The following is a 12,180-nucleotide window of genomic DNA, read 5'->3' on the forward strand; positions in this document are numbered from 1 at the left end:
TAATGCAGGTATCATTTCTTAAATTGCTACACATAATTGTTTGCAGTTGCCACCAAATCACAGGCCAAATTAATACACAGTGTCACGTCTTATCAACAAAGATCAGATATTACAGAACTAGTTTTTACCAGGGAAATACACAGCATACCCACAACACCTTTTTCCAAGTGAAGCAAAAAAACCACAGCAACATTTATAGAAGAAAGGAATCAAGGTAAGTTCTATTTCATTACAAAGTAAAAACATTCTTCTTGCTCATTTCATAATGCTGCATCTGCAAAATGTTGCTTATCAAGTAATACGTTGTATTGCATTTGAAGGTCCCGTGGTTAATGAGCACAACACTTCAAAACCTACATATATCAGAGACTTTGTAACAAATGTGAGGATGGTCTTTCTAAGCAGAGGTCAGTATGCACTACTGATTTCATTCATGCAAACTAACAGCCATGCTGATCCACAGAAAGATAAGTTGATCTTGAATCAAAATCTGAGACAGATAATGCTCAAATCTGTTTGCTTTATCTAGAAGCAAACAGAAACCCATAATACAATAAGTCTCCCCCTGCTTTATATTTTAAAGTTGATTTGCTGTATCATGTTATGTGTACAATTCCAGAGATTAAGCAGAGAAAAAAACCAACTTTTTTTCCCTAATTAATTTAAAATTTTTTTTAAAATAAAAGTGTTAATTCTTTTTATGCTAGTTTTTCTTCCTGTAACAGCATACAAGTTCAAACCTGAGATGTCTGCCCCATTTTAGCAAATCGTGTCCTTACGGTTAAAATTTTACCACAGCTATTTTGGTGATAACAGCTACAAAAGTCATGAGATTTACAAGGACAAGAGAATTCTTTCACATTAACAGTGCCACCTAATTGCTACAATAAAACAACTCAGTACACACAGATGTTCAAGACTGCTGTTGGACTCACATGATGTTTGAGGTTTTGACAACTGTAAAGGTGTCTTGACCTCTGTGACAGTGCATGAATTAGAGATACATATATAAACGCAATGTTGGCATCATCACGAAATTGAATTAGCCTGCAGTCAGCTGGTGACAGTGAAAATATAGGTATGATTAATGTGCTATCCTCAACATACACCCAGGAGACAGCCTCCTCATCTGCTGAAAAGAGTGAATCAGATTTAAAAGTTTTCTGAAATTCTGGAATTTCCTCTCTTCTGAAACCAGCAAAGACTAGAAAACACAGGAAATATCAGCTTATTAGTTTTAATTAGATGATTGCTAGCCTGAAGCCCTTCAGTTTTAGCATATGCAAAGATAAGAGGACAGATTGTGTTTTATTCTCCTGTTAGGAGTTGAGAGGCCCCCAGCAGATCATTACAGGAAAGCCCTTTAACATAGGACAGGTTCAACTATCTCTCCCCCTGCAGTATCTAATCTTTTTCAAATGTTTTACTGCAGGGACCTCTCACTGACCTCTCAAACTCCAGCTCCAGTCTCCAATTACTCTGGTCACTCCTAATTCTCTGATTTCTCTGTACTAGTTTAAGCTTATAAGCTTTGCCATCATGATTTGGCTTTTGGTTTGTTGGGGTTTTTTAAAGCATATTCACAGTTAACCTTCTGTACATATTATTTTCAGTCACAGTTGATAACTCTTACAGTAAGACTGACTATCAACTGCATAAACCTCTGGTTTCCATGGCACAACCCAGATTTACCGTACAGCCTCAAACAAAACTAGAGATTTTTTTAAACATCTTCCCTTGAAGAAAAACAACAGATGGCAACGTATACAGCTGCATTTGCCTTATCAGCACAACATAAAAATGTCATAGCTGTTCTTAAGTACAAGGATCTTAGACACACTTCTTGCTCTATATATGACCATAGTCTATTTTTTCTCTGATTTCTTGTTCAAGAACACAATCAAAACATTTGGCTCAGGTTTTGGTCACTCTTTGCTTGGTGTCCACTTCAAGATTATCAAAAGTGTTTGAAAAAGCTGTCATTACTTAACTACCTTCAAGGAGTTTCCAGCTGGGAGCGTGAGGAGGAGAAAAGGGGAACCTGGCAGATACTCCATAATACAAGTTCCTACTCCTTGCACACAAGTATGGTATTTTCCATCTCACATTGTTGCAATATTAGATTCATAATCTTAGCCTTAACATATTTGTAATGTCTACTCTCCTTCCCTACCAAGCTTTCACTCTACTTTGTCCTTGCAAAAAGCTGTCTGCATATGACTTCCCACCAAGCTGTTGCTTTTTACCCTTTAAACATTACCTCAGCTTTTTATAAATTCTGCTCAGTCTGGTCCTATCTTCTGTTCATACACACCTTCAGCACTGGTGCCAGCACAGCATGTTCCAATTCTCTGTTCACCACCTAAAGAGATTTTAAAGTGCTGTCTACCAGTAATACCCTTGGACTTCTTGACTCAAAAAGTTGCACTGGACTGTAAGTAAGAATTGAAAACAGACTTTCCTAGTCTCACTGGGATTCTCCTTACCACAGAAAACTCTCATATGGTTTCTTATGGTTTACTTCAGATAAATTCAGGAGAGTTTTCTCCATTGTCATCTTCCTCAACTCTCCTGCCAGAGAAAACTATTTTTTTTTTTGTCCTACTCTAGAAATACTACAATTCTCTCAGATACTTTGCACCATCTTAACACCTGCACTTTGCCAGCCAATGCAAGTGTCACTGCCTCACACACTTGCCACCTCTCCTTCATAAACAATGCAATCTTCGAAGCAAGGACAGTTGATTCACTCATGAATCTGCTTCTCATCACCATAGTATTCAACTCAGCGTATTTCTGCAATCTGCAGCAGGCATAGATCATGTGGGGTAGTAACAGCATGAGTTTGACAAATGTTAATCTACCACTGAAATATTTGCTGGTTTAGATGTATTAAGGGGAACATTAGCTTGAGTACCATGGTGAAGTTGTGATGATGGTAACAGGAAAGCTACTTCTGAACTCTGACACAAATTCGCAATCAACACAAGAGATTCAGACTGTTCCGGGAGACACAAAAAGCCCCACATCAATACTGACTTCGTAGTGACTGCAGAAATGCAACAGGAGTTTCTTGCCATGAGACTGTCAATAAGGAACAGGAACATGACGAAGTGGATTTATGACAGATCAGTGAAAGCAAAACATCACATGTGTTCTTTGGATAAGAACAATGGGGTTTCACATGGTGGGATACAGTTTACAAATTAGAGCAAGTGTGGAACAGCCTGCTGGCACAGGCTTGGTGCTGGAGGTTAGGAAGGATATAAACAACTTCCTGCTTCAGCTTCCACTTCACCTTACAACACACTAACCATCACTGTTGAGTTTAATATTTTGGCCTCTATTCTCTGAGCCACACGCAGTGCATGGAGTGGTTGTGGAAAGGTGCACTTCCACAGCGCGGCAGAGTGAACCTAGAAGCTTACTACAGCACTGCCCCACTCCATGTCATCCTCCCTTGTCACATTCCTAGCCTGCTCTTTCCCTTAGGCAGGCACTGGTACTCATCTCATTGGTTTTTTGCTGTGTTAGTCCTCTGCTGGATTAACAGGTTGAATCAGCTCTCAAGAAGGTGGAATGAGCATCAGAGCCAGCATAGGGAAAACAGAAAGAGGGCATGACTAGGACAAGGGAGGAGACATCCTGTTCGCCCCTTCCATCTTTCTTCTCTCACTAGCCCCTTGCACGGGCTCTGAAATTCACTGCACCCTTTCGCAAGCCACCAAAACTCACTAAAATAGCAGAAAACTACTCCAGTTGAAAACAAAACAAAAAACGCCAACAGCATTCTGCTGAGCTACTTAAATCTGTTTACAGAGGGTCCAATGTCTGCCAGAGCCAGCGCACAGATGGGGGGAGGTGAGGGACTGGAGCAGAGGGACAGTTCGAAGGAGAAAGTAAGAGCAGCAACCTTGGCTGGCAACAAGCTGGTTTGCCCACTCCGCTGCCAGGCTAGCTATAGCCTAGCTGAGTGTATGTTGTGCTGTACTGCGAAACCACTAAAGGATGGGGAAAGTAAATTGGTGTGTAAACTTAACTCTACACCCCCTATTTTTCAGAGGCTCAAATTACATGAAATCATAGGGCAAATTAAGCCTTTAGTCAAGGCAACATGTTAATTAATCGCCTAAGGGTTTGGTGAGGGATTGTTTACAAAAAGGATAGCATTTGCTGTAGGAGTTTGACTCTAATCTCAAAAGGGAATTCTGTTATAATGATGATGTTTAGTGCCAAGCCTCCATAATTGGGATTCAATAACCTGAGTTGGGCATCTGAATTCCCTGTATAAATCACTGATGAGTGAGGAATTAAAAGGACATGCAGTATTTCCAAAACTGCTTATGATTCCACAATCAACAGCGATCTCTGGAAAAGGTATGAAACCCCTATCCCCACCACAGCCTCTGGGGGAGTGCCCTCAACACTGGCTGAAGAGTCACTCTTCACCACTTCCACTGAAGCTATGCCACTGCACTGAGAGGAACCCCACTGAGCCAAAAGAATAGACTCTCCGGCCATGCACTCTTGTACAGCACTTTTGGCACATGCTGTTTTTTTCGGATTTGGATCTAAGTGATACTTGAATTTATGCACTTGAAGTTATCTTGAAAATTTGTTGCTGACATACTATGCCAACTAGACTAATTCCACTATTTAAACTGCAAAGAACATGTTTCACTGCTAGATCATAAAGCACTTTCTAAAATCAACTGTGTTTTATACAAAAGGAATAGAGGTACTGAAACACAAAATGTCTTGCCTATCTTCCGCTGCCAGGCCAGCGATGCAGCCAGGAACAGAACTACAGCTTCCTCAGCCCCACGCTAACGTGCTCTCTGCAAGGTCACATGGATGCTGTGTACCTCGGCCTGCCCCCAACTCCTTTCAACCCCCATAGATTTTACTACAGTGAACTGAGGATAACCGTCATACATTAAAGGAAGTGAGCAGCAGCTGACAGCACTGATGACGGAAATTACGCACATTGCCTTTGCCTTGAACCTCCATACTTTTGCTGAATGATGCCTGTGGTAACGTTAAGCATGTGAGCTGTTGCGTATCTGTGCTTCCGCACTTCCAATAACACGTAGCTCTTCAGGATTATCTCCTTCCCTCCTTGCTAAGCAGCTAGTACTGCAAAGTCCATTAACATACAAGAAATTGCTCATTGCTGTCTGACACACTACTGCGGCATGCTTGACAAAGCTTAGCAACCGAGTTGAACATTTTGTCACTTAAGTAGCATAACTCAGAGGCAAGTACTGTTGCCTCAACCACCTGCCATGTGCAAAGGCACCATGGGAGTCCTGAACCAGGCTGGACAAGCATCAGGCAGTGGAGGGAGATGCATTGAACTACCTTATCAGCTCCAGACGGATGCACAAAATCATTAACTTGTAGCAAGGCATGTTTTTGTTTCCAAGGCACTGTATCTTGGAGAAACCCTTGTTTTGCAGGCCTGTGATTTTAATCTCTAACACTGCCTTTAACCTCCTCAGGATACCCTGAGTTTCAAGCTGTACATGAAAACGCGTGAGTTTTGGAGCATGCCGGGGTTTTCTCTGCCCCAGCTGCTGTACGCTAGGGACCACATTCAGTTACTTATCATCATTTTTGCTATAACTAGATCTTCTCCATATGGCAGTCCTGAAAGGGGGAGCTTCTAAAAAACACACACGGGGCCAGAGTTGTGTACGTCTGCATGCAGTACAGGAAGTCCACTCACTGCAAGCCGGATTCGAAGATGAACATAGCCTGAAAACAGCACAGAGGTTAATGACTACCTCTGACGATGGCCCCAATTACTCCTTCCCGATGTCAGGGTTTCAGAGTCTGCAATACCATGTCTGTTTTAAATCCTTTATTTTAGTCTATGTACAACATGCACACTATCAGTACATTGGTTTCTCTCCTTGTCCCTGCTGATCTTATTTTGACATTCTCTGGATCCTGCAAGATACCATCAAGTCCCTATTTTCTCACTAAAAACTGATACATTGTTACATCTCTTAACCCCATGCCCTCTGTATTTTGTTTACAAGCTAACATGTATGTAGACGCACACTGCTGATTAAATCTGCGTTTCAACCCTGCAATCACTTCACAGAAAGATCACTTGAGACAACTCAATTCAGGCTTCACAAAGAGGCTGTCTATACATCAGGATTTAAGAACTAGAAAAGCTACTTATCAGTTCACCGGAGAGTATTTCAACCTGAAAGTGCTTGGTATATACTGGCAGATACTCACCACCAGAACTGAAATCAGTAACAATCTTCAGACTTTCTTAGAAGGTTATTTTAGTGTCCAGAAAAAGCAGGGTAGATGAAATAAAGTTTTCATTAGCAGGAAAGCAACATTTATGAAAGTTGAAACTTTAAAATTATCTCAATTAGATAACAAATTCCCTTAATCACTATATTATGTTTTATTTCCTCGCTGTCATACTGGTACTTCCCTTCCTGAAGTCTCTAGGACATCAAGGATGTATACAGCATTAACCCTTACAATAGGATTCTCTTCCCTCCCACCTGGTGCATGCTTGCAGGTAGAACATTTTGTTTGTACAACAGCCATAGTGGAAGAGCTGAAGAAAAAAGGTACAATACACCTATGTTTCACACTGAAAACTCAAGGGCTCTCCAACATGAGTAAATACAGATGCCTTCAGCTCCCTCCATTTATTTATATTTATTTTAACAGGTGACCAAATCACAGCACTTACCAGGTAAAAATAATAAAACACTATTAGCTCTTTGAAAAACAAACGTGTACCACTAAGAACAAATTGCTTATCCTCCCCATGGTTCCCCTCTCCATCAAATCAAGACAAATTTGACTTAAGGATGAAACATGACAGAGAAAGAGACAAAGGCGAGTCAGAATTCACACCAATTCCTACAGCATTATGTAAAAGAGAGGTTTTCCTTCAATTCTTACCTCCTCTTTAGTCTCTTTAAATGAAGACTTTAAAGATCGACTTCGGGGGTCCTGGGGCTTGGTTTCTTCCTGCTGCCCAAAAAGTTCCTCGATTGTCTTTGTATCGATCTGATACTGCGGTCTTGCAGCAATTGTCCAGATATTGTTTTTACCACGGACTTGTTCTTCAGGAATAGTTTTCCAGAAAAAGCTCCGCATTCGTTTTTTTTTGCCATGGTTGTCATGCCCATTTATCAGCTGTGGAGGCAGAGGTATGTTTGGCCCAGGCAGTGGAGGAGGGGGTGGGGGAGGTGGCGGCATCCCTGGGGGGAGCGGAGGGGCTGGGGGTGCCCCTGTGAGGGGACATGGCAGAGGGGGCGGTGGTGCTGCAGGCTGAGAAAGTTGAGATGCTGTTGTTGTATCCTCATTCATTAATCCCGTTGCAACTGGAATAGCCCCATTTTCTTTATCATTGACCAAGGAGAGACAATTCATAACATGCATTTTATGTCCTCTCCAAAGAGGAGAGTGTTACTTCCTTGGACCGGTTTGAAACATTGAACAGTGAGCGCAGCAGCAGCAAGTATCACGCTCTCTCAAACTCTAGTCTGACAGCAGTAGCAACACAACAGGGGACTGTACCATCTTCACAACCTACAACAAAGGACAATAGGGAGACACAGATCAGAGAGACCGGATATTGTCCCTCGCACTGAGGCGACACTAAAATTAAGGTATAACAGCTATCAAGTTTTTAATCCAGAAGCGAAATCTAGTGAATCAAAAGTCTTTCCCAGGGCAATTCTATAAAACTTATCCACACCAAGATTTCAAATAGCTTTGGGTACCTAGATTTCAAGAACATACATAAAAATAAGAATACCTCTTAAATTGCCCACAGTTGATACTGAACTCACCTACTAATCTCAGTTCAGTGCAATTTTGTAAGAGAATATATTTATCTCAAATTATTAAAACAAACAAGTATTATTCCACTCCTAATTTCAGATTATTTTTAAAGGTGATTACACAGAGTTAGAAAATATAAGTACTAATTATGGTACTGGATTAACTGGATCAAACAGACCTTGTTTGAATCCTTTTAATTCATGACTTAAATCCAAGCTGCATTAAAATAATGAACAGTATGTCAATGATTTAAGTCTAGCATAATGTACTGGTTTTTTGTCTTCATATTTTTCACACAATTGTCAATAAGGGAAAAACAGTGTGCAGCCCCTAAACTCTCTATGTTCACTGAGCATAATCATACAGTATTTGCATTTTACCATTATTGGTCTGGTTCGACTACCCCCCAAAATACACTAAGAGAAGAAAGACCGCAGTTTGATTAAGCTGCCCCTTATAATTTACTTATAGGTTAAAGGAGCCAGTTCAATAAGCAGAGACAGAGTGAAAGGACAGAGGAGCTGATAGGAACAGTAACCTACGCATCCTAAGCACTGCACGTATGCAAAGCTTTAAATATTTAGGAAAGCTTTTACATCTAGATTACCTCATGAAGCAGCTTAACAAGAACCACAATAGTTTTGAGCAATTTTTCTTATACTGTCACCTACTAAACGAAGATACTGATATCAACAGTAAATCTTCAAGTAAGAGAATGAATTCTGCAAAAAAGCACGATTTTGACAAGCCAAATCTATTAAAACAGATTGTAAGTCTCAGAGAAAACAGATTAAGGCGTTACAAATACAGACCAATGAAGAATCCCATGATTTTATGGAAATTTGTAACTTATCTCAAAAAAAATTTAGGAATTTACAAAAAAAACTACCAAAGATACCACACAATACAAATGCATAAGACAGCCAGTCCCTGAGCAAAAATCAGTCACAAGAAAGCTCAATAGACAGAGCTGAAGTAACGCACTGGCACAAGAACAATATCAAATCACAAAATTGGCACTGATTTAGCTGTATGCCTCTTCAGCAGGGTTCACACAGAGCTAATAGCAACCCAGATCAATTTGACATTTTAAAATAGTGATGAAAACACCTTCGCTATTTTTGCCAGAGATCCATCACTCTAGTGCAGGAACAAACAGATCCAAGTCACAGAAACAAGCCTTAGGGCAAATTCTTTCTTGGTCTGCAAGGACTCAGCCACTCACAGCTTCACTGAAGTCAATGTAAACCGAATGATCCACTATACCTTTTCTTCTCAAAAGCTTGCATAGGTAGCAACAAACTCCTCTTTCCTGCTTCAGATTTTCTGACCTTATACCTTACATTACCAAGGTATTAGCAAGAATAGAAAACATATATAAAAACCTGTATGAAGTTTATGTCAGTCATAGGAATGATGGAAAATATTTTAATGGCAGGGTAAAAAGGGGAAGAGCAACAAAGAAAGTGGATCAGGATAGAGGGTTTCAAATTTAAGTCAGCACTAATACACAGTTGCTATTACACAGCTCTGTATGTTCATGCCTCTCCTCCTAAGTTCATGATCATAGAAGCAGAGAGGCATAAAAAAGCAGGTGCAAGGTGGTGGAAATAGATTAACCACTCAAAGCAATTAAGTGTTGCATTAATTTAAAGAAATACTCAACTAGGAAAAAATCTTTTCTTCCCTACCACTTATTTAAAAATGAAAGATGTATTAGGTGGTCCTCCATCATCACAAAGCAGTATTCAACAGTTATTACTTTCTAACGCCGGTTCCCACAGAGTTAAAAAAAAAAAAAAAGGAAAGAAGGAAAGAAGGAAAGAAGGAAAGAAGGAAAGAAGGAAAGAAGGAAAGAAGGAAAGAAGGAAAGAAGGAAAGAAGGAAAGAAGGAAAGAAGGGACAGACAGACCAACCGACCGTGCCCCTGGGCAACGTGCAAGAACCTCATTTTGAAACTTCCAATAAATCGAGATGCTTTAAGAAAAACAGGATTAAATCCTAATGAAACAAAGTTGTAGGCGATGAATCATCAGAGTCCCGGCACTAACACAGAAGAGTGGAAAACGACTGATCTCAGACCTAAGCATTTCTGAGTTAGACAAGGGACACTCCTAGAGAAAGGAGTGGAAAACACAAGGGGAAGAAAACATCCCAACCTAGATGTAAAGATAGATAGATAGAACAGGAAAAACTGTTTTCAAGCCAATGAGCCCTGTACTGCTTTAGATGAGGTAACCGTCACTCAGAACCAGAAAAGGGGAAGAATCAGCATTTAGAAGGCAGGCATGAAAGGAAAGGTACAGCATAAAGGCTGGCATTCAGCTTTGTCTTCTGACAGATAAGCACAATGCAAGTGACAGAGGTCACCTGCTTGTAAGAGGACAGCGGTCTCGAGTTACCAGATACCAGGAGACTAGTCAAAATTCCCTTCTCCTGCTGCCTCTCAGAGGAGCAGCTTGAAGATGTTCCCAGCGCCCCCGCCATTACTGTGCGTGGGAGAGAAGAGAAGCTGGCAGCCGGGACAGGCTCTGGGCCGCTTGTTGGTATCACCAGGTGCCTCCAAGCAGGAAGTACAGCAAGGGGAGGTGGGGAACAAGGCAGCCGTTCTGACTGCGAACTACAGATTATGCCGGGACTGGGATGTGTAATAAAACCCAAGCAAAATTTTAACTCCTAAGGAGCCTCTCCGCACTATTCAAAGGATTAAAGAGATAAAAAAGAAAGGGACCCAAGAACAAACATTTAAGATGTCTCAATTACACTTCATTATTGCATGTTTGTTATCCAAAACATCCCAAGAAGTGCAAGAGCTTTACTGCACATTTTAATTGTGTCCATATTTGGCATAAAAGAAATATTTTATTTCTTTGTCTCGTTCATTGTTTTAGGCAACCTAATCTAAATTGGAAATGTATTTCAAATTTAGAGGGTGGGGACAACTTTCTCCCCAAGTAAGAAGACAAACGCTCTGAAGTAATTTGTTTCTCACAAAAAAGGCAGTTGCCACTGAGACAGGACATACATTATATTTGCATACACAAATTAACAGGTGAAATGCACGATGTGCTGAAGGGCATTTCATAATTCATACTGCAAGATATTACTCCCTTTAACTCACACCTTATGTTCTCTGCTGCCCACGTTTGTGTCAGGCATCGTCCAAATTCTCATGAGAACAACGCCGATTTTGACACCAAAGCCCAACCACAGTATTTGGATGTCTGGGTCTCAACAACAGCCACACAAAAAGGTAAACGGAGCAACCAGTTGCTAACTGCAGATAAAGAAACTGCGAACGCTGCCTCATATAACTAGCTGCTGATCTTGCCAAAACATGTGGGTTACAAAGACGATGCAGCTCGCGCTATCGCAGCAACTTAGCGCTTAACCGCTTAACGCATCCGACGAAATCCCTCACACGGCACAACCTTCCAGCCAGCCAGCCAGCCAGGATGGGAAGGGAACCCCACACTGGTTCACCACACAAGGCTGACGGGCAGCGGACAGAGGGCCCCCGTGCCAGGCAGGGACATTACGCGTTTTGTCAGGGGGAGCTCGATTCCAGCTGGTTTTTGTTTGGGCTCCCAGCTGCTGTGCTCATGCCGCTGCAGGGAAGGGGACGACAGGGGAACAGCCCTCAGCCTTACCGTCTTATTTTCCGTCCGGAGCGGGTGTTTTAGCCCAGGTGTCCGCGAAAGGCGGGCAGCGTGCCTACGCGCCCGCTGCGGGGAACCTGCTGTCGGGACCACCCGAGGGGCCCTGAGAGAGATCCTTTCGTCGTAACTCCCTTCGACCGACGCCGCAGGCCACGGGGGAGCGCCGAGGGCTCTTCGGGGGGAAGCTGCGTGGGGGTGATGCCGCCCTGCCGGCTCGGCCGGACGCGGGGTACCACCGCGACCCTCTCTCACCTCAGCCTCCCGCCGGATGCCGAGCACCCTGAGGCGCCTTGCACCCGCCGCTCCCTCGCGCCCCGCCCCAGCGGCCGGGCCGGGCCGGGCCGAGCCCCGCCCTGCCCGCAGGGGGCGCCCTCGCGCCCGCCGCTCCCCGCCGGGAGCTGCCCGACCCCCTCCCCTGCAGGAGGTGGTCGCGGGGGAGAGAACCGGGGTCCCCGCGGCAGCCCCCCGTTCCGCAGCACACGCCCACCATGCGAGGGGAGCGGCGGCGGCTCCCGCCCCTTGACGGGGAGGGGCGGCCGAAGAGGTGAAAGAAGCGGCGGGGGGTGCCGGACCCCGGAGTCCCGCGGGAGGATGGGACGGGAAGCGCTCTCCCCTCCACCGTCTCGGGAAGGCGGAGAAGGACCCACGGCAGGCGGCGGCGACCCCCCGGCCGCGCCCCCCGGCAGCGCGG

General features: G+C 43.3%; 1 protein-coding gene across 4 annotated transcripts in view; it reads right to left on the reverse strand.

Annotated features, from left to right (window-relative positions):
* FHDC1 (FH2 domain containing 1) overlaps nt 1-11,626 on the reverse strand; it is a 37,085-nt gene extending 25,459 nt beyond the window's left edge. The window contains exons 1-2 of one of the 4 annotated variants that reach the window (XM_075029648.1): nt 11,481-11,626; nt 6,943-7,575 (exon numbers count right to left, since the gene is read on the reverse strand). In XM_075029648.1, coding sequence (XP_074885749.1) covers nt 6,943-7,425 — 483 coding nt within the window. In that variant the 5' untranslated portion in view covers nt 7,426-7,575; nt 11,481-11,626. Of the gene's footprint in view, nt 1-6,942; nt 7,576-9,521; nt 9,981-10,232; nt 10,376-11,480 lie in introns of those variants that run through there. The other 3 variants (XM_075029639.1, XM_075029668.1, XM_075029658.1) reach the window with 3 other exon arrangements.
* Between the last annotated feature and the right edge of the window lie 554 nt (nt 11,627-12,180).

This window comes from Buteo buteo, chromosome 1 (assembly GCF_964188355.1).
Source record: "Buteo buteo chromosome 1, bButBut1.hap1.1, whole genome shotgun sequence".
Taxonomy (NCBI): domain Eukaryota; kingdom Metazoa; phylum Chordata; class Aves; order Accipitriformes; family Accipitridae; genus Buteo; species Buteo buteo.